This window comes from Lichenostomus cassidix, chromosome 13 (genome assembly GCF_008360975.1).
Source record: "Lichenostomus cassidix isolate B80296 chromosome 13, HeHo_3.0, whole genome shotgun sequence".
NCBI lineage: Eukaryota > Metazoa > Chordata > Aves > Passeriformes > Meliphagidae > Lichenostomus > Lichenostomus cassidix.
The window spans coordinates 14,114,589-14,136,965 of NC_139494.1; the positions used below are offsets into that span (position 1 = coordinate 14,114,589).

At 51.0% G+C, this 22,377-nt stretch overlaps 1 protein-coding gene across 1 annotated transcript in view; it reads left to right on the plus strand.

The window, feature by feature from the left end:
- The first annotated feature begins 2,004 nt into the window (after window positions 1-2,004).
- Window positions 2,005-22,377, plus strand: part of CYFIP2 (cytoplasmic FMR1 interacting protein 2) — a 48,622-nt gene continuing 28,249 nt past the window's right edge. Inside the window, exons 1-13 of the mRNA XM_085073851.1 lie at window positions 2,005-2,178; window positions 7,277-7,423; window positions 9,401-9,490; window positions 9,570-9,647; window positions 11,149-11,250; window positions 11,958-12,139; window positions 12,431-12,527; window positions 13,156-13,284; window positions 14,588-14,692; window positions 17,530-17,621; window positions 20,441-20,558; window positions 21,399-21,518; window positions 21,864-21,989. Coding sequence (XP_084929977.1) covers window positions 7,307-7,423; window positions 9,401-9,490; window positions 9,570-9,647; window positions 11,149-11,250; window positions 11,958-12,139; window positions 12,431-12,527; window positions 13,156-13,284; window positions 14,588-14,692; window positions 17,530-17,621; window positions 20,441-20,558; window positions 21,399-21,518; window positions 21,864-21,989 — 1,356 coding nt within the window. The 5' untranslated portion in view covers window positions 2,005-2,178; window positions 7,277-7,306. The remainder of the gene's footprint in view (window positions 2,179-7,276; window positions 7,424-9,400; window positions 9,491-9,569; window positions 9,648-11,148; window positions 11,251-11,957; window positions 12,140-12,430; window positions 12,528-13,155; window positions 13,285-14,587; window positions 14,693-17,529; window positions 17,622-20,440; window positions 20,559-21,398; window positions 21,519-21,863; window positions 21,990-22,377) is intronic.

Consider the following 22,377-nt stretch of genomic DNA (forward strand, 5'->3'; position numbering starts at 1 on the left):
GGTTTTTACGTGATGTTTGGAGTTGACCCACTCTGAATGTTTGTCAGCACAGCAGGATTCAGGTGAATGGCTCTGCTAAATCTCACTTGGCAGCCACCACAAATTCATGTGTATTCTTGCATTCAGCTCACCCCAGCATCATGTTCTCTCTCCCCTCCACACCCAGCACACACTCCTGCTGTAGCTGCACAGAGCTGCTCCTCTCTGTCATCCTCCCCAGCCTGCAGAGAGATCTGCAGGACAAATGCAGAGGAGCTTATTCTATCCTTCTACTGGCTAAGACAACACGGAGCCAAAAATTAAAATAGCATCATAACATTCATGGAATTCCCATCACCCCAAGCCTGGCTGATAATGGGACCAGATTAAACTGTGCAAAAAAAAAAAAAAAAAGTCCACAGCAGTCTTTGCTGACACAGTTTTCTTGAACTAACCTTGTTTCACCCATGGCCTCAAAACAGTATTAGCTGTTAAATCCTTTGTGTCTGAAGTAACAATGCTCACTGAATTTTTCTGACAAGTATTAAATAGTAAAGAGAGGAATGATGGCTACAAAGTGTTCCACTCAAAGGTGAGATAGAGTCCTAGATATTACAGAATCATAGAATAGTTTGTGTTGGAAGTGACCTTTAAAGGTCACCTAGTCCAACCCCCAAAGAAGAAATGCTGTGCAGGGTAACGGTCTATGCCCACAGATTTATTCATACATTTTTTTCAGGTGTTGTCCTGTCCTCTAAAACAAAGCTAGTTCCTAAGACTGTTCTGCTGCTTTTCCAGTTTGCAGACCAAAGTGCCTTCAACCCAAGGCATCCATTCAAATTACAGCAGCAGAACTGCAGTGTAATCCTGGTGTCCAAACTTCCCCACAGAACCAACAGACACACTCACAGGGAGCAGCAACTCAGCCCCACACTGGCACGGACACAGCAGCAGTGTCTGAGGAATTAGAGGGCTCACTCCAGTCCAGGAGAGGCCAGGGAGCAATCTGGTTTTGGCATAAATTCACGCTCAGGAAAGGGACACTGCCAGGGCCACCAAGGAAATACACCCAGACCTGCATCTAGACTTTCACCAATCCTTGGGTATCCTCCAGTGTCTTTCAACAAACAAGACAGCTCCATACAGGGTTTTGATCAGTCACCATGAGAAAATGTCCCTCTGGAAGCTGTGAGTTTGGATCTCACAGGACATCTGAAGAGCTGTGTTAGAGCTTTAAACAGAAATACAAGCAGAAGGACTGGAAACTTGTCCCTGAAGAAAAGCCAGACGCCAAAAATGCCAAAAGGAAGACCTTTTGGATGCGGTGCTGACTCAGAAGAGGATTGGAGCTCTGAGGAAAGGCACTGCCTTCTGGTTTTGATCCCCAGCATGCTCAGTCACCCGAGGCTCTGTATGTATTCTATATGTGCATGTATTCTGCCACCAGGGCGTTTGTTAAGATAGTAGGTGACACCTAACAATGGCCCTCCGAGGGGCAGAGAGGCTGAAACCCGCGACCCTGCGAGCCCACAGCAGCGGGATGGAGAACGCCAGCCAGCTCCTGCCTTCTCAGGGACCCAAACCCATTCTGCCAGCATCAGCCTCTCTCCCCTCCGTGCCCCGGGGATGCCGCCGGCCTTCCCCTCCCCGCCGGGAGCCAACGGCGCCGCGCTGCCGCCAGCCCGGAGCTCCCCGCCGCGGGAGAAAGCGACCCCCGGCGCCGGGCGGGGACAGAGATGCCGCCCCGGTTCCCCCGAGCAGGGGATGTCGCCCCGGTCCCCCCGAGCAGCGGATGCCGCCCCCGGTCCCCCCGAGCAGGGGATGTCGCCCCGGTCCCCCCGAGCAGGGGATGTCGCCCCGGTCTCCCCAAGCAGCGGATGCCGCCCCCGGTCCCCCCGAGCAGGGATGATGCCCGCCGCCCTCCCGAGCAGAGGATGATGCCCCCCGGTCCCCCCGAGCAGGGATGCGGCCCCGGCGCTCCGCGCATCCCCGCGCCGCTGGGGGAGGAGCCGCCCGCGCCGCTCCAGCCCCTTCCCGCGGCGGGGGCCGGGGCTCCCCCCGCCGCCGCGCCGCGCGGAGGGGCCGGCGGAGAGCCGCGGAAGTGCACTTGCTGCAGCCATTTCCTGCTCTTTGTGCGGGCGGCGCGGAGCATCCCGCGGAGCATCCCGCGGCGCGCAGCATCGCACCCGCGGAGCGCAGGTGAGCGGGCGCGGCGGGCGCGGGGACTGCGCGGCTCCATCCCCTCCATCCCCTCCGTCCCCTCCGTGCCCGGGGCTGCGCGGGGCCGTGGCCGCCGCCGAGCCCGCTGCCCCCGGAGCCCCGGGCGGGCCGAGCGGGGCAGGTGCGGTGGTCGCGCCGGGGCGGGCGGGCCGCGCCGGGATGAGCGCGCTGTATCCCACAATGCCCCGAGATACCTGCGGCCGCCGCACAGCGCCGCGGAAAAAATAGCGCAAATCCCCCTTCTCCTCCCCCCGCCGCGCATCCCGGCCCCGGCACGGCGAACGGGCCGAGCCCCGGGCCCGCGGGCCATGCAGGCCCCGCCGCGGCAGCGCTAGCCCGAGCCTCGGCGGCGGCGATGCTGGGGAACGGCAGAACGGGGAGGATGCTGCCGCTGGAGGAGCGGCGGGGGGCGGCTCCGGGAGCACCCGTGGCGTGGAAATGCGGTGTTCCTGGGGGATGAAGGGGATGCAGGCAGCCACGGAGCGGGAGGCAGCAGGGAAGGATGGGCTGGAGCGGCGCCCGCAGGTTGGGGCTGCGGCGTGGGTCGGAAAGGCGCAGGCTGTGCCGCGCCAGGCTCCGGTGCCCGTGCTCGGGGCCGGGCAGCGCTCCTTTGTGCTCAACTTTCCCCCCGTGCCGCTGCAAATGCCGCCCGCCTGCCGCATCCCACCGGCCGCGGGGGGAGCGAATGGGTGGATTCCGCAGGAGATTTCCGTGGGCTGGGAGGACCGGGAGAGAGCGAGGTGGAGAGGGAGAAGCACACGCTGAGCGCTCCCTGCGTGGCCAGGGCTGCTGTGGAGAAGGGGCAGGGGGAGGCTGTGTGCTGTCAGGGGACGCTGCCAGCAGCAGAGCGTGGCCCCCTTTGCCATCTGCCGCTTCCCTCGGGGGGTTCCTGCCGGGGGGCTTTGGATCACAAAGGTCTCAAAGAATTAGGCTGAGTGGCTAAACCCTCTGCACCCTCCTGCCCTGAGATAGCGAAAGAAAAATCACCCTCGTGTTTTGCATGGTGACAGTTGGCTGGGGTTAGTCACAGAGATGGGTGACTAGCCCTGTGTTCTGGTGTCACTGTCATTCAATTCTCTGCTAATTCCCTGCAAAGGATAATTATTTTCTCCTTTTCTCGGTACAGTTAATTATTATTATTAATGAAGCCTAAAGAATAGGGAAAAATCTTCCGTTCTCTGACGAGGGTCTCTTGTGCAAAGCAGAATATGCTAAATTTATTTTTACTGAGTTCAGTTTTGTTAACAAACAGTTACAGTGTTTACATGAAAAATGGAAGATTGGTTTTGGAAAATCAATAATTGGTCAACTATTAACAATGCTGGCCTGTATGATTTGGTTTCCCAAGAAATGGTTTAACTGTCAGCAGTGGGTTGCTTGTAAACTTGCTCTAAATTTCTGAGCTCTATTAGAAATATAGTTTCATATACCTGTCTCCTTCATTGACCTGCTTTCTTTGGCACCAGAAGAAAAAATATGATTTCGTTGTTCTAAAAGAAATACAAATTCCAGAATAATTGTGTTGCTGAGAGACAAGGATGGTGCAAATGCCTGGAACTCAGCCCTAATGGGATGGCAGAAAACACAGAGTGAAGATAGAGAAAAACAGCTTCAGGAGCCATGCAGTTTAGCTTCCTTTTTTAATGGGAAGGGTAATTTCATGGTTATTAACATCTGTGTCTGTGCAGGGCAGAGGCCCAGCTCTGCCAGCCTCACTCATTCTGCAGAGAACCTCCTGACTGTGGTGGTTGCAGTTACAAGTAATTCTTCAGTCCTGTGCCTTTTAGGCAGGAGTCAAACTAAACTTTTACACTGTGAAGTTGTTTTTTCCTAAAAATATGTTGGTGGCCAGGAGCATTTATCCTCCTGTTGCTGTCAGGCAGTGAGTGGGTACCAGAAACTCTGCTTTTATGCAAGTGACACTTTGCTCTGCTGGGTACTTGTTGGGCCAGGATAGTGCCTGCCCACTGGTTGGATGCTAATTTTGGAGTAAGAGAGAGAAGCATTATCACAGGGATAAAAAACTACATTCAGTGATTTTCCCAAGTTACTCAGGGGCTGGGAATCAGAGCTGGAAAAGAATCCCAGATCCTTAGGAGGTGACCAGGTTTGCCACCTCCCCAGCAAAAGTCTTTTTGGTGCTCATCTCACTGATCTCTCACTGAAGCAATCACTGATGCCTTCAGAGCATTACCCAGATTTTATACAGTGCACAACCCCTCTAAGAGCTGTGTGCTCACAACTGGCAGGGGACACCACCCCAGGCAGGGCTCTGCCAGCCCTACAGCCACCCCAAGGAGCTGGCCAGGGGCTGTGGCACTGGCAGATGGCACATCACTCCAGGCTGCTCCTCTGTGGATGATCTGGGGTGATGATCTGGATCTGCTGGCCCTGGACCAGTGTCCCCTCTGTCACACTGTGAGGCTGCTGTCTGTGGCAATGTGCTATGGACACGAGGCACAGGGGAAGTCCTGGCTGACCACGCTGTTCCCTGTAGCTGCTGTTGGGTTCCCAGTTAAGACTTAAGAAAGTCTCCATAAAAACTCACGTGTTAAACCCTCAAAAATCTGTAATTTTTCCAGCTGCATCCGGATCCTTGCACTGCTCAGCCACAGCAAAGCCTGGGGTGGGCTGGCAGCTGGCTGCACCTCTCATGCAGTGACTTGATGCTTTCTTTGCTTTTCATGGATTTCTACACACTGCCTCTCTTCCTCTATTTCAGTGCAAGATTTTTAAGGCAGGAACTGGTTTAGCCTCACAGGTGTGTGCACTGCCTGGCACAGCACGACCCTGATGCTGTATTTGGGACTCTCCTGGGATGGCCCAAACAGCAGCAATAATTTTGTCCCTAGAGTTGACACTCCCATGAGCTCTGTGGGTGTCACAGGTTGTAGGGGGAGGTCCTTTGGTCACAGCAAACCACCAACTCCTTGCACAAATGGCCTTAGAGAAAAATGGATAATGAGACCAAATAAACAGCCACAGCCCTCAAAGCTATAAAAGGGAAAGTTTTGCCTTCTCAAGCCTGAAGTATGTAATGAAGCATGAGTGAGTAGCAGGAGTGTTGTTCTGGGATCCCAGTGCCGAGTCCTGAGGTGCTGGGGGATGTGGTGGGCAGTGCTGTGTCCATCTGTGGGGCTGGGCAAGCTGAGCCTCTCCCCGGGGCAGAGCAGCCCAGGGAGCCTGCAGGCAGGCAGGGAGGAAGCTGCAGAAACGTAATGTCTGGGTTTGACAGTTGCTACAATTTGTAACAGGAAACCATTTTACCAGAGAGGGGTGAAGAGGGAAACAGAAATTTGAGTGTGGAGGGGAAAAGCTGCTTGAGATATTGTTTTTTTCTAGGCACTCATTTAATGATGCTTCAGCTGCAGGTAACTACCAAACCTGTTTCTCAGCTGCCTGGTGCCTTGGGGAGGCATTTGTGGAGGTGGAATGGGTTTTGCCAGGCTCCCAGGTATTCCTGCAGCCCACGATGATGGGGCACAGCAGCAGACTCCTTCCCTCTCATCACCCACCATGCAGCCATGTGCACACCCCAGGAGTGCACAATGTGCATCCCCCTTAGCTGTGGTCCTTGCTGGGTGCATGTGTGTCTATCTGTGGATGTCCCAAATCCATCATCCTTCACGCTCTCAGTGCTGGAAATGAAAAGCCAACTCATAATCTTGGAAGCAGTGACTCAACTGGGGAAAAAACAAGAACCTGAGGGATTGGTAGCAGATATTTAGCTGAGTGTGGTCTCCTTCAGAGGTGCTGTTGTGACTGAAGGAGCTGCTGGGGTTGTACTCAAGGAGGGAGGTTTTGCTGCTGTGTTTGGTGCTTGTGCAGAGCTGCCAGAGCCTTCTGTCCTGCCTGCTACCGTGTCTGGCAAAAAAAGTTGCAAAAGCTTAGAGAAAAGCCAAAGAGATGATTAAAGGATTGGAAAACATGCTCTGTAATGAGGCAGGCTAAGAGCTTAGTTGGCTTGCAGGGTGTTTTATTGAAATGTGTGAGTATCCCGATGGGAACTTTGATTTAGGGAGCTCTACTGTCCTGCAGATCAGAGGGATGAAACTCAAAGGCTCACATTTCAAACTAGACAGGCTCTGAGTGAGGAAAGAAGCACTGGGGGGAGTGATTTTCTAATTGAGTGACGTGTCCATAGTCAAAGAATTCTCTCTCTGCAAATGTCTAAGTGCAGCAGGGTGTTTTTCTAGGAGACACAGGCTTTAGGTCAGGCACAGCTATTGCACAGGATTAGGCATTAACTGGGGAAGCCCTGTGGCTGTGATTACACAAGTGACCAGCCTGGGTGACAGCACAGTCGCTCCGTGCCTGTGCACTCCCAGCCAAGGTGAGTGGCAGGGGACATGGGGACACAGAGCTTTGTCCTGTGGTTCCCACTGGGTGCCTGCCTGGGGTGAGCACCAGGGAGCTCTCAGAAATGTTTCCCTTTCATTTTATTTTGTGTGTGACTGGTGCTGTTGGCAGCTCCAGGGCAGGCTGGGACTGGGCAGGGGATGCCACAGCTGTGGTAAAAGCAGGGAAATTCAACAGCAACTTCTTTTTTTGCTGCTTGCAGTGCCACAGCTCTGCCTGCACAGCACTCCAGCCTTTCCAGTTCACCTCTGGGAACTAATTCAGTTGTTGTTTACAGTTTCCAGCGCTGCTCATGTGTGTGAGAAGGAGAGCATGTGAGTGTCAGCATCCGTCATACTTCTCCAATCATGCTGCTTCAGGAGATATTCTTGATAGCTCCACTTTGCATTTTGGAGCACACACTTTCACCCGGGGCTGCTAAAGCTGCACTGCAGCACCCAGCTGTTCTGTGAGACAGTTTTGCATAGAGTTAAGAGAGAAGTGCCTGGGTGGGTAGTTGTGTTTCTCTTACTCTGTATTCCTACTCTGCTGTTGAATTGCAGAAGGAGAGAGATGACACAGAGATGTAGGCTTAATGCACAAGAAAAGGAAAGACAGATAAACCGGGATTTTTGTCCTCTGCAATGCCAGCCAATCGTGGGTCTGGTTTTGTCCCTTCCCACTCAGTCTTCTCCCTGCTGGCTGGTTGTCCTGTCTATCACCCTCTCTTTTGCTTTAGATTTAGCACAGGAGCTGAACATCCAGAACCATGACGACCCACGTCACGCTCGAGGATGCCTTGTCCAACGTGGACTTGCTGGAGGAGCTGCCCCTGCCAGACCAGCAGCCATGCATCGAACCTCCTCCCTCCTCCATCATGTACCAGGTACTCCTGCTCCCCAAGGAGAGGGAAGGGAGGATTGTTCTGGTGGCTCATGCAGAGCACAGGGGCACACAGTGCTGTGAGAACCAGCAGAAAACATCCGGGGTTCAGCACAGTGCATTCAGAACAGATCTAGCCACAAATCTGTTCCCAAGGACTTGAAAAGGGAGGCACAAGAGATTGCTGAAAGGGACTTTTTAAGCCTGAGCAAAAACGAGGACCAGAGTGCATGAATGGGTAGGAAGCAGGAGATAAGATTTGTGATAACAGCAGAAAGCTCTCAGCGATGTTTATTTGTGCACATATTTCTGTGCTTCCTTTTCACGATCGGGCGTGCATCGAACTGAGCAGGGCAGGCTCAAAGTCCTGCCTGCCTTTGGCTGGCCTGTGCCTCTCACACAGCTGGAGCTGCTGGCATGCAGGGGAGGGCAGCTGCTAGAACCACTTCTGTGCCCTGAACAGCTCAGATTCAGCTGCAGCTGCACTGACCAAGCCAAGCTTGGCACAAGCCCAGGGCACGGCTGGGCTCCTGCTTTTGGTTCCACAGTGGGAAGCCTTGGCTGCTTGGCCACCACACCCTGCCCTATAGCACACACCCAGGGTTAAATATAATAGGGGGTTCCTCTCCATCCTGCCACTGCTGAGTTCCTGGCTCGCCCGTGGCAGTGTATAAATACACCAGCACTGTGATTGTTGAGCCTCGTGTGCAGGGCTCTGGAATTACAGGATCTCTTTCAGCAGGTCAGACCCTGCACTCATTCCAGAGCCTTGGTATCTCTGCAGGTTATCAGACCCAAAGGTCATTCTGGGCTGTTCAAATTTCAGCTCTCCCTGAAAAACTCTTGATGTACCTATTTGCTTATCTCTTCTTTCAATAAATTTTTAGCCTTTGCTGGCTTGTGTCTCATGAGGGGCTCAGGGTCCAGCACAGCTTCCTTTCAGGGCCATGAGTGTGTGCACACAGCTGAGCCTCAAAACCTCCTCTAAACTGGATCTGGAGATGTTGGCCAAGCCTGTTTGCTCATCATACTCAGTTTGTGTGTAGCCCTCTCCCCTGCTAGCCAGAAATGCATATGCAGTCCCAGCTTTTGTTGTCACAATGGTCACATGTGGTGTCCTGGAGGCACTGAGAAGAGTAGCCCTGTGGCCACAGGTCAGTGCTCAAGGCTTTCCTACTCAGGAAATCAGTTACTGAGGTGAGTGTGGTCACTGCAGTGCTGCTGTCATCACAGGGAACAGCTCTGGGTGCTTGGGAGCTCTGCCTGCCCTGCCCTCCAGCAGATACCATCAGCCAGCCTTGGCAGAGGAAATTACCAAGCACAGGGCATGTGAAGGGCACTCCAGAGAGCCAGGGAGCTGGTTTTCTATCCCCCACATGCCTCTGCACTTTCTTGCTCCCCTGTCCCAGCCCAAAGCTGTATCACAGCTTCCAGTGTTTGTCCCAACAGCTGTTTGTGCTTGCAAGAGGAGCAGCAGCACTGGTAGCAGCACCTGGATGAGGGCTGACTTTCATATTTATGTTTTCCAGACAACTCATTCCCTGCCCTTTCTCTGTGTTTATCCTTTGCACTTCCTGCTGACAGGATGTGGTCTTCCCCTAGCAGCCAGGGCACAAACAGAAATTAATGAGGTCTTGGAGTTACCAAGCTAAAATCCTTAGAATAATTGCTGTAGCTTTTCTCTCTGGTGTGGCTGCCATAAAGTTTGGCTTGTTTTTACAAGGATTTGTCAGTCTTGACTGCCAGATTTCAACACATATCCCCTGCAGCATGAGCATGTGTGATTCCATAGCATCTCAGGGTGTACTTATGAAACTACTTCAGACCTAGAGGTGCAGCACCTCAGATTGTTCACAAGCTCCTCCCATGCCCCAGGAGCCCTGCTAATTCTGCTTTCTGCCAGCACATCCCATGTTAGGCTGTACCAGGTGAGCAAACAACCACCTGTATTTTAATGCTCATCTCCTTGTTCTGCCCACAGGCTAACTTTGACACAAACTTTGAGGACAGGAACGCCTTTGTGACGGGCATTGCCAGGTACATCGAGCAGGCCACGGTGCACTCCAGCATGGTGAGTCCCCCAGCATTGTCCCCTGGCTGCTGAGCCCCCAGTGCCTGCCCTGTCCCAGCAACACCCCTCTGTCTTTCAGAATGAGATGCTGGAGGAAGGCCACGAGTACGCCGTGATGCTCTACACGTGGAGGAGCTGCTCACGAGCAATTCCTCAGGTACTCAAACCCTTCCCAGGCAGGGATGTTCCCAGAGCACCTCGTTTTTGTCTCGAGTGTGGGTTAGTTTGGAGTGGAGACAGAAGGACAGAAAGAGCAAGGAAAACTAAAACAGATGATGATGAGGCAGCCATGGGGAGATTTCTGCTGTTGATTGGTACTTTGTATGTGCTGCTATTGTCCCTCCTGGCAATGCCAGCAGAAGGCTGTGGCTGAGCTGATGGTGAGACAGCATTACAGATCATCTGGTTGAATGCCCTCCCTGTGACATTTGTGCCTCTCTGAGCAGCTTCTGGGGTCCCTGCCCTTTCCCCCTGTGCTCCCCTCAGGGCTGCTGTCAGTGCTGTGTGTGCTGGAGGAGCAGGCAGTGCCATCCATGCCAGGGGATTCAGTTACAGACCCACCAGGTTTGATCTTGCAGTGACCCCTGTGCTTTGCCATGGGGCACATGGCTGTGGCCAGGGGGGTTCTGTGCTCAGCCCCCCAATCTCCCTGCTTGCTCAGATGCATCTCCCTGAGCTGCATCACAGACTGTGGCTCCACAGGTGAAGCACAGAGCCTGAATGTGCACCACTTCTCCCTCCCCTGAGCTGCATCCTCATGGGATTCTCAGGGCTGTCCTGGGCAGGGCCAGGAGCTGGACTTTGATGATCCTTGTGGGTCCTTTCCACCTCAGAACATCCTGTGATTCTGTGGTACTGCTTAGCTGCAGTGTGGAACAGCAGGGCAGGGACATTGGATTCCCCACTGCACAGAGGGCAAGGCTACTTTGGCGTCTTCCTCCATGTCAAGCTGGCTGGCGTGTCCCCCTGTGCCCTGAGAATCAGCTGCTGGGTTACTAAACATGCCCCAGAGCTGTCAGCCCCATCCCAGCCTTGTGTGAGCAACAGCTGCAGACAAAACCAGGAGAGGACAGCAGGATGCCCTGGGCAGCTGGTGATTTCCCTGTAAGTTTGATACTGACTCCAAGGAACTGTTTGGAAGTGAGATGGATGACAACTGAGTAAGTCCTTAAATTTAGCTTCCCAGGATTCCTGTGACAGTGACTCAGTTCATTTTTGTCAGCCACAGACAAGCCCAGTGATTTTTAATGGATCCTGAACAGAACCAAAATAATCCTAGCGAGGCTCCAGCAGAGCTGTAACCTGGTGCTTTGTGTGTCTTGCAGCACAAAGTCTCAGATAACTTCATGCTACAACATTCCCACATTGTGCAGCAAGTCCAGACTCTACATTGCTTGTGTTCTATCCCAGACAAATGCATTAGGAAGCCTCTATCCCCCTGAATCAGGACTGTGCCTGTTTAGAATGTATGGAGAGAATTTCAGATCTGAAATAGCCCATTTTGCTTTCCCCTCTTGCTTTGAGAAGCAGCTCCTTCTCAGGTCCCTCTCTTGTCCTGGAGTGGGGACAGAATTCACAGTGAAACAGAGAGAAGGTGGTGCCACAGTGACCCACAGCTGGCTCAGAAGCTGACAAGGATGATTTTCTTTGCAATGCAGGTGAAATGTAATGAACAGCCAAACCGAGTGGAGATTTATGAGAAAACAGTGGAAGTCCTGGAGCCAGAAGTCACCAAGCTTATGAAGTTCATGTATTTTCAGGTAAGTGGTCAAGGAGAGAGACAAAAATAATCTATTTACGTTGGTGTTAACATCTTAAGCAGGGCTGTGTTATCCTGGCCTGCCAGGACAGCTTGGGGAGGTCCCAGTAGGTCTCTTGCTTGCAGGTATCTGAGCAGAAGCCTGAGACCTGTGTGGAGGAAAATCTGTGCCTTGCTCAGCCCCAAAACCTTCTGTACAGTTTGGGAAAGAGCACACCTCAGTCCTTCAAGTTCAGAGAGGCATAGAGCCCCTGTTATGTGGAGCTAAAGAGTGTCAAAGGCTCCTGTTTTTTGGGGGTGTTGGCTGACGTGAAGAGCTGATTCTCCATTGCTGCATGGCAATCACAGAGCTGCTGTGGGCAGCACCAATCCCTTCACCACCTGTGTTATAACCAGCAGCAGTTGAGTTTCACATTCATTTCTAGGTTTTATATCCTGTGAAGTCTTTATGTCCCACCTCAGAAATGCAGCCTGATTTTGCAGAACACCTCACACTTGGGGCAGGTGCAGGTGGAGTGTTCAAACTCCCTTCTCTCTTTGGACACTGAGAGTGTTTGTCAGCAGCGATTTGTAACTGCTTTGTTTCGTGGTGACAGCAAAGAGGGACCTTGGATCCTCCATCCCCAGCCAAAAAATGCTTTTTTTAAAGCAGTGGGGGTAGATGAGGGGTTGCCATGGTGGGGCATGACCCTGTGCCCTGCCCTGCAGCGCAAGGCCATCGAGCGGTTCTGCAGCGAGGTGAAGCGCCTGTGCCACGCTGAGAGGAGGAAGGACTTCGTGTCTGAGGCCTATCTGCTCACTCTGGGCAAGTTCATCAACATGTTCGCCGTCCTGGATGAGCTGAAGAACATGAAGTGCAGCGTCAAAAATGATCATTCTGCTTACAAAAGGTGAGAGGGGGTGAAGCAGCGGGAATGGGGACAGGACTGTGGGATCACCTGGGCTGCCCAGCAGTAAGGACAAGTGGACATCAGGAGGCTGGGGATGGGATTTCTGTGCTGTGCCAGGCACTTTTAGCAAGTTCAGGCAAATCTCAGAGCCCTTTTGTGTTTCAGTTCCCTGTTGGTAAATAGAGTTGTTATGTAGGAGGGTCTGAGGCTGGTGCATTATGCTGCAGCTCAGACAGGGAGGGTGGCTGGTGACAGTCTCACACTGGCTGATGGTGGATTTGTCCCTTGCAGAGCTGCCCAGTTCCTGCGGAAGATGGCAGACCCCCAGTCCATCCAGGAGTCCCAGAACCTCTCCATGTTCCTGGCAAACCACAACCGCATCACTCAGGCAGGTCCCTTTTCTCTGACTTTCCATCAGCAGAGAGAGCAGTGATGTTGCTGAGGCTGACAGCACTTCAGAGCAGACTCTGGCAGCAGCAGTGGGGTCACTGCCAGTGACTCTGGTGGCCTTTTGGTCAGGCTGTGTAATTCTAGCTATGTCTCCTTGTGCATCATGCTGGGTGGCTTTGAAGGTCTCTCTGTCAAGACAAAGATTGTCTGAAAGGTGTAAGAAGAGCTCTTGGAGGGGGAGGTTCTGCCAGAACTCCAGGAAATCCATCCACTGCATTTGCATGGGGATTGCAGCTCAGCCCCCAAGGCCCTCCACACCCAACAGGCTCCATAGGTTCTGCTAACTAGGTGAAATACTGCACAGGGACACGAGTCAGTCAGTCTGCTCAGAGTCACCTTCCTTTGCATCTCATGGTGATGTTTGGGTGTTGTGATCAGTTTGAAAGGGAGTTGTTCCTTCCAGGTGGTACCATGAGCTGAGTTTTCTGCCAGTAACTTAAGAAAAGTGCAGAGATGAGGTTTGAAGGAACCTTTTATTGTTCTACTCTTAATCCTTCAAATGTTTCCTCCCTGGTTTCTGCTGTTCCCCTGCCCATGTGGATAATGTGGCTTCTGTTGTGTTTCAGTGTCTGCACCAGCAACTAGAGGTTATCCCTGGCTATGAGGAGTTGCTGGCTGATATTGTCAACATCTGTGTGGATTACTATGAAAACAAGATGTATCTCACCCCCAGTGAGAAGCACATGCTCTTAAAGGTGAGGTTGAGCCATGCTTGTGGGGCTGGGTGCTTGCATAGTTTCACTGTCACATTAGTAAAATGAAATTCACTCCTAGGACAACATCTCTCTTCAATTTCTTTACTTTTTGCACCTTTGGGTTTACATGCATCCCTTCTCTGCACAACCTCTGGTCACACAGGTTGCTCTGCAGGCAGCAGCAAAGCTGCTTTGCTTCCTCCTCTTCCTGTTCCCTTTCTGATCCCTGCTGCTTTGTGTCTCCTGCTGTGGAACCTCAGTCCTCCCCTTCACCTCTTTCTGTAGCTGAACAGGCTGGAGGTGACCCTGAGCTGGGGATGTCCCACCCCAGGGCTCTGAAGTGGCAGCTCTGCTGGGCAGTGCCATGAATTCCCTCCATTTCTGCCCTAACTTGGACCTTCTCCCACCATTTCTCTGCTGTCCTTTCTGGCCTTCTCCCTTATTCCCATATAAAAATGTTCTTTCCTCTTTCCTCTTCCTCTTCCCCATCTCCATCTCTCTCTGTTTTCCCACAATCCTTCCCAATGCTGCCAGCAGCTCTGCCTGCCTGAGACTAAGCATGTGGTGATGAGAGCACTGGTGGGTGCCCTATGTGCTCCAGGGCTGGAAGGGGTTTTTCTATTGTGCATGGAAGTGCAGAATCATGGGCTGGACCTGTGTGACTGCAGAGGATATTGTAAAATCACTGCCAGCTTTGTAACTCAGAATTTTCTTCTTGATGCCCATTCCTAGCAATAATCCCCTGCAGAAGGCAGATGCTCCCAGGTTTGTTTTTTTGACTGTAAAGAATCTTCAACACGAACATGCCAAAGTATCTGTTTATTTGATGTATTTGTCCTTGCTGTCAGTCAATTATTGGCAGTGATTGCAGTCATGATTACCATAAAAACTTCATTACAATGGTGTGAGTCAGCTCAGGTGTTTTGAAGGATAATGTGGGTAGTTTGACTGTCTGTAATGATTTGTACTGAATCAATGTGGGGGAAAAAAATCAATCCAGGAGTAAGCTTCTGCCTTCGGGTAGAGAAGACTTTTGGGTTGCTGTTATGTGAAGAGAGGAGGAACAAATAACCAAGGGAAGCATCATGTGTTTTTGCACAGAAAACAAAAGCAATCCATGGTGTTCTCTGCCTGCCATGTGCATCCTGGCAGATACAGACACGATTTAGACAGTCTGCTTGTGAGTGTCAGGTGGTAACAGGAACCTGAAATGGTCTTTCCTCATGCTGAGTGATGGAGAACTGTCTATGATTTGTACTGCTGACTTCAGGCTAATGAAACCTTGCCTTTCCATCTTCTCCAGGTGATGGGGTTTGGCCTGTACCTCATGGATGGGAATGTCAGCAACATTTACAAGCTGGATGCCAAGAAGAGAATCAACCTTAGCAAAATAGACAAATTCTTCAAGGTCAGTGACCTGTCTGGGTGAGGCTGGTGTTTATTGCAGACCAGTGGATTAGCAAACTGTACCTTTGCACATTCCTCAGGCAGGTTTGCAGGCTCTGTGGTTTCAGGCCACCAGCAGACCTGGCTGGTTTGCTGAGGTCTGTGTGGCTGATGGTTCTGCTTCTCTTTCCCTTTGCAAGCTGCTGAGCTGAGGGACAGAGGATGCAGCTGGCGAGCCAGTGTGTGATCTGGCAGTTTTATTTTGTGTGTAAGCTGTGCTCCCTGTAGCACAGAAAAAGCTTTTGGGGGAGTTTGTGTCAGCTGGGACTTGGAGGTGCTCAGTGAGATGCTCAAAGGGTCACTCTGTGGTTTGATGTACCTTTTTTGTCTTGTCTGAGATGTGGATTTTGGGGACAGGACCATGAAACCTGGCTGCTCCCTGTGGCAGGGTGGGAAGCAGCCACACAATGTCACTCAGCTGAAGCACATCTGGCCATGGTGTGATGCACAGCTGGAGGCCAGGCTGCAATGCCCTTGGAATGCTCAGCACAAGACAGGTTTGGGATAACCTTGTTGATGGAGAGGAGGGCTGAGAGCCCACAAAGCACCTCAGGGAAGGCAGTGCCTCCTTTCCCCTGCTTCTGGGCACAGGCTAGGACTAGGAGGCATTTTGGGTTTGGAGCAGGTCAGCTGTAGGAGGCATGGTGGGTTCTGGCAAAAGACATATGTGTTGGTGGCAAAGAATAATAGTATAGCAAGAGGACAGCAGAAGAATTTCCCAGATTGAGCAATTAGTTTTCTTTGAGACCTACTGAGCCTGAGCAGTCCTTCCAGAGTCCTTTTGCCTCCACTGTATTAATCTCTCTCCTGAGATGGAAAGATTTAGTTTCTGTTGCCAACATTTGCTCCACATCAGGGAAAATGAGAAGGTGATGATTTGTGGGAGGGCACAGAGGGCTCCTTCCCCATCACTCTTCCAGCATGGTGGATTCTCCCTGATACTCACCCAGAGGTGGGGTGAGGAGCCTGGAAGCAGAGCTTGGTTGTGGTGTGGGATAGAGGCTTATTGCCCCGAAGTTCAGTTCATGGATGCTGTGCTGTGTTGGTGCAGGAAGGGAATAGGTGAGCCAGGTGTCATGGAAGGTTGGTGTGCCAGCTGCTGCATCCTCCCCTGAGCAGTGGGGACCTGTTTACCCCAGTCTGCACCATGTCCTGGTGACAGCCCCCAGAGCAGGGGGCACAGACACCATAACCTCACAGACAGTGTGATAATGAGGTGTTTAAAAGCCCTCCCATCGCTGGGGAGACTCCTCTGCAAAGGTGATTTATCATGTCATTCTTCAGAGTCTTCTGGGTTTTCCCTAGAATTCAGCTTTGCTAATTCAGCTTAATCTCTAAATCAAGCCTTCAGTGTAATCTGTAGATTTTGGTCCTCTTGGTGCATTTAGACAGATTTGCTGTTCATTGCAAAGTGCTGTGGGCCATCAGAGAATGAGGTAAAATATCTTCCATTGCATGGAATAACTTTCTCCTTTCCAGCTTTATTTCCATTTGCACTTCTCCAGCATCTGCTGTGGTCTCACCTGCTCAGTTAAGTACCACTCCAGACTATCTGATCTCAATAAGGAAAGACCAACTGCTCTTTTACTAGATCTGCTTATTGCCTTCTGATTAAATTTCTAGTGGATTGCTCTGGAATTTGAGTACTGAAAATGAACTACCCCTTCATTTAAAGCTTTTATGGAAGTGCCAGTGGGAATCCCTGATGACAGCCTTACACATCCTGTGCACAACTCAGCCTGAGAAGAGAAATGTGTGATTATAGGACAGGGAATTTGCCACCACCTTCCCTGAACTTTGGGGCAAGGCTTTTGTAGCTTTCGTATTTTATTGATGAGATGTCAGTAGCTCTTGGTTGAATTTTGTTTGCAGCTGAAACTTTAGTGAAGGAGGGAGCTCTCTGAGCTTGAGGTATGTTCAGAGCACTTGGAATTTATTTCCCATCCTGAGATGTAAAAGGCAAGCAAAGCTGTACTACATTGCCTATGTCTTTCTCTTTATGGAGAAGTTTTAAGATACATCACAAGCAGCTGCAGTGCTGAGTCCCTGGGGATAGATAACACCTTCTGGGTGTCTAGAATAGCAACATGCTGGCTTTTCATCCCTCTGTTCTCTTGGAGAGCTGTGCTGGGAGACAATAAGCCCTGCTCAGGAATACACTTCTGTCGCTGTTGAGCAGCTAGCAGAGTAATGAATGCATCGGTTCTCAGTGGCAAGAAGGAATGACCTTTATTGTTTTGATTTCATCACATTTATAGAGTTCTCAAAAGTCACCCAGATTGGTCAGTCAGAAGCCTTCCCCCAGGCCTGATTGGCCAGGCCTGCACTGCCCAAGTTCTGGGACACTGTTCCAAAACATCCAAACTTTATCTTTATTTACAAAAACACAAGAAAACTTCCCATGGGAAAAACTGTGCTAGCCACACACTTCCCTCTTTTTGTTGTAAAAAGAGCCTTTCCTCTGGCTGGTTACAGCACTGAACTGTTCTGGCCATAACCAGTCTGGTATCAGTGAGCCCAGAGCTCCAGATCACTCACAGGGGGTGCTTTCCTCACACAGAAAGCCCTGTGATCATTTTCTGTCACTTCCTAGGTGTGAAATGACCCTGGATCCAGGTTTGCACTTTGTATCAAACAGCCTGACACTTTCCAAAGCTTCAGAGATGCAGGATGCCCTTTTGCAGTCCCCTGTGTGGCACTGGGGCCAGGCTCTCCCTCTCTTCTCTCTCTCTTTCTCTCTCTCTCTCTCTCTCTCTCTCTCTCTGCCGTGTTTCAACCATCTTTTGTTTTCTCTTCCAGCAGCTGCAGGTGGTTCCTTTATTCGGCGATATGCAGATAGAACTGGCCAGATACATTAAGACCAGTGCTCACTATGAGGAGAACAAATCCAAGTGAGTGCCTGCCGTAATGTCTCTTGGCTTCTGTGTGTGTCCTGAGGGAGCTGCAGCCCCGTGGTGTGTGTGTGAGCTCTGTGTCCCTGTGAGGTGTGAGTCTGGCATGCCAGCTCCCTGTGCTCCTGTGTCCCTCCCTGTCCCTGCATGGGAAGATGTCCTCACCAGCCCTGGGGGTGCAGCCAGAGCAGCTCCCAAGCCCTGTGTGACCATTCCCTGGGATGCCTGCAGCTCTGCTCCCACGGGGAGGGGGCTGGCAGCGAGGCAGGAGGAAGGGAAGGTGGCTGGTGCATGGATTGGGGCAGCGCCGAGTGCTTGCGAGCTGTGTGAGTGTGGGCAGCGTGTCCCTGCTCTGGGGAGATTTTAATCCACACTTTGCACCCCCAGGACAAAATCCTCCAGAGCATGAACACAGCAGTGGATCTCTGCAGTAAGCCAGGGTGTCTCCTCTAGCTCGGGCAGGTTTCATGGAGAAGGACAGCAGGAATGAGGGTTGAACCAGAGGCTGAGATGCTCTGGAAATTAATGAACTGGAAACGACTGCATGTGGCACTAGCGACTGGATGTGGCACTCAGTGCTCTGGTTTAGTTGACAGGGTGGTGATCAAAGGTTGGATTCCATGATCTTAGAGGTCTTTTCCAACCTTAATGATTCTGTGATTCTGAATACTGTGAGAGAAGAGCAGAAATGCAGAGCTCAGGAGTAGCCTGGCCTCACAGGCACTCTGCTCTGCCATCAGATGAACGCACAGATGTTGTTTCAGTCACACCAGGCAGGTGAGAGACCCCACTTGTGTTTGTAGCTTTGCATCAGGCTCACTTATTGCCAGGAGAATAGTTGTTAGGTTTGGATATCCTTGGAATGGTATTTTCAACCACTGTCTGAGCTGTGTCTGGCTGTAGTGGCTGTGGCAGCCAGGCTTCCTCCAGGCAGTGGCCTTCCACCTGCGGGACTGTGTTGTGTGGAAATCAGGTTTCTCTGGTGTCTGTGAGGAGCAGCCAGGCTGGGCTGTCTCTTCAGGAGCACAGCAACTAACCTGCAGTGTCATTGCTTCTGTTTGCTCATCCCCTTCCACCCCGGAGGGTCTGACTTCTCTTGCTTGCCAGGAGCAACCCTCCCCTGCCCTACCAAAAACTGGTTGAAAAGTGCCTGTTAATTGTTCAGGAGAGATTTGAAAGCAACGTGGCAAAACTTCCTGAGCAAAAAGTTTTCAGTTGAAATTGTGGGGGGTGAACCAAAAAGAAATATGATTCTGGGTAATGGAAATTCAAACGATATTTTTGAAAACTCGATTTAAAAGAGAAAAATGGTCTGAAGATTTGCACCTTTTGAATCCCAAATCATTCAGAAAGCACATTTCAACGAAACGTGTGTCAGCAGCATTCCTCATTTTCTCATCTCAAAACCAAGGTGGCTCGTGGGCTGTTTTACCTGTGCACAGTTTTAATGTCTGTCTTTGAAATCTGTCCTACCAGGTCTGTGTGCTGTACCTTACTAACCAGTGTTTCTTCCTCACTCACTTGCCTTCCCAGCAAATTGCATGGGAGTCCCAACACTAACAGCCAAGGTGGTTCCATGTAATCCCCATTTCTTACTAATACTGTTTTTGTCACTTTCTCTCCCTCCCTGTCTCCGTGCAAGTGGAATTATTGGTGTTTTTCCTGCATGGTGCTTTGTTTCTGCCCTGTGGAGTAGGTTGTGTGTGGCAGGGAGGGCTGGGCAGCCCTGGCCATTCCTGCTGTCCTGCCCATTGTCCGGTGGGGAGCTCATGGAGACGGGTAAGAGCCAACAGTGGGACTGGGGGAGGATGGATCTCACCAGGGGTGATGTGGCCCAGCACTTCCAGGACCTTCTACCACCACAAATGCTGACAACACGTGCAGTTAAGTGTAGGGATATGTCTGTATATCTATGTCCATATCAGGGGCAGGTTTCTTACCTTCCTTTTGTATGGCCAGTCTGAATTGGAGAAAAGTTATATAAGATGGACAATTATTTAGGGGGCAAAGAAAAGCATAACCTGAAATTCTGCATTTTGATGACAGAGTGAGACATGAGAATCTCACTGACAGATATTTGCTTGCACAAAACATTTTATTGGAGCCATTCTGGTCCTACATTTGGGGCTAATACATTTCAGGGAAAAAGGAGATACTAAATTAAATAGACCTAGTTTGTACCATTCCTTCATACAACTGTGCCTTTGGAAGGGGAGTGCTGCTTTTTTTAGGATGACATTACGCTGTTACGTGGTACATATGGCTCAATGCAAATGAAAATCTTGTTAAGTTAATCATATTCTGCTCGTAGTTTATACTCAGGGTTGTTTACTGAGCTGGTAGCCTGAGCCAGAGCCAAAACCAGAATGGGAGGCCTGTTTTCATGCTGGGCTCTTGCAGAATTTCTCCTTGCAGGAGAAGGCAGCACAACCCACACCAGGAGGGATGACCTCTAAGGGGATGATTATCCTTAGGTTTAGCAGAAAGGATGCAAACAATGCAGGTCTTTGAAGTTCATCCATCCCTGAAAGCTTTTCCCATGGTGGCCTGGGAAATAGCCATCTCTGCCCTGGGGTAGGTGAGCCCACTTGGAGAGCAGCCTTCAGGGTGGATGGAGCAGACATGTTCTGGCTGAAAGGTGAGGCAAATGTCCCCTTCACACTGTGTGACACCACCTCTGGAACACCAGAGAGACGACACAGGCTGACACTTGCCCTGAGGGTGATGCCTGGAGCACGTTGAAGTGACAAGAGCAGCTGTCCCTGGGGTCTCTGAGTGAATCTCTGTCCTGTCCCTGACACTGTTGTTATTTTGCCCAGGTGGACATGCACCCAGAGCAGCATCAGCCCCCAGTACAACATCTGTGAGCAGATGGTGCAGATCCGGGACGACCACATCCGCTTCATCTCGGAGCTGGCTCGCTACAGCAACAGCGAGGTGGGTCCTGTGCAGCTGCACCCACTGTGACCAGGCTTGGGAGAGTGACAGGGACAGGCCTGGGAGGCAGCAGTGTGACAGGAACGTGCTCTGCCACAGACACATGGTGAGGGGCGTGGAGGACAGGGATAGAGTAAACCAGTTCTTGACCCAGCAGTAGAAAAGCAAGTTACGAAAGGCTCCTGCAGGTGCAAAATCATGTGCACCAGATGTAATGCAAAACCTTCTTCTTCTTGACCACACCTTCATTAAAATAAGCAGAAAAAAACTGGCAACTAAATGTTTATATCAGCCAAATGTCAGAACACCAACGAATTGCAAATAGGGCTTTTCAGTTACCCAGACCTGTCACTCAGGGCTTTGAGGAAAGTTCATGAAGGCATCTGTGTTCTTTTCATTCCTGAATGCCAGTGCCCTTTCTGATGCCTTTGGGACTGTTTTTTGCAAATGTGTGATCCTCATTCATCAGTGTCACTTTAACAAAGCGTAGCATTCTCAGGCGCTTCTTTTTTGGCATTTGTAAGAGCTTATTTGAACTTTTAATCAGTAAAGGCCTCTCAAGGATTTCAGTAGTATTAGACCATCAAAAAGGAATGGGAGAGTGGAATTAAAACAGTCAGTTATTTGCTCTGAGGTGACAGGTCAGACTCATTTTTTGGTAGGAAATCTTCTGCCTGCCTGTGTAAAAAGAGCCTTGCCAAAAGGCTTTACTCAATACTAGCTTGGCCATAAGGTCAGGAGTTCATTTCAGGTGGGATTTGAGAGAGAAATCTGTTGACTGAGTTAAGCCCCTGCAGCAGGTTGCTGAGTGCAGCCCTGACATGATGTGATCTCTTCCAGGTGGTCACTGGCTCAGGGCTGGACAGCCAGAAGTCAGATGAGGAGTACAGGGAGCTCTTTGATCTCGCTTTACGGGGGCTGCAGCTGCTGTCCAAGTGGAGTGCCCACGTCATGGAAGTGGTGAGTGCTTCCCTGGGATCATCCCTGGGAGTGTATCCTTGCATCACTGAAAGCAGTTTGGGATGAGTCTGGGTCTGGAGCAATTAAAACCGTAATTCAAATGTTGATGGAAATTCTTGGATTGCAAAGTTTTTGACCACATCTCAACCCAAGTCCGTGGATATCAAAAGCCTGGTATGACTGGCAGCCTCCCAAATAAAGAAAAACAATATTCACTACAGTGATAATGAAGCCAAGAATGTCAAACTGTGGGGAAAGGTTTTCCTGGCATATGGCCTAATGCAGTCTTTCTAGCCTTTCTTCTTGCTCATTGCAATGTTGACATTGTCTCTTTCCATCTTCTAGTACTCTTGGAAGCTGGTTCATCCCACAGATAAATTCTGTAACAAGGATTGCCCAGGAACAGCTGAGGAGTATGAGAGAGCCACACGGTACAACTACACCAGCGAGGAGAAGTTTGCCTTTGTGGAAGTAGGTGCCACCTGCACAGGAATCAGAGCCAGTCCCTGCTGGTTTCCTGTCTGTGTTCCTCAGGCCAGGGAAAGAGGGTGGAAGGGTATCCTGCCAGTTCCTCATCCCTGTGACCCGTGTTAAGGGATTAAGGGCTCCCACATCCCTTAATTTGGCCTTGGCCAGCAGTGGGACTGTTTTGGAGCCTGCTGACATTGGCTCTATCAGACATGTGGGTAACTTCCAGCAGCTTCTCCTGAAAGTCACCCCTCTAGCCCCCTGCTACCAAACCCTTGCCATGCAGACCCAGAGCAGCATGAGCTGTGCAAGAGCAGCAGCTATGTTCAGAAGCTGTGCAAACACAAGAGATCCTCAGGCAAGTCTCCAGGACACATCAGCTCTCAGCCTG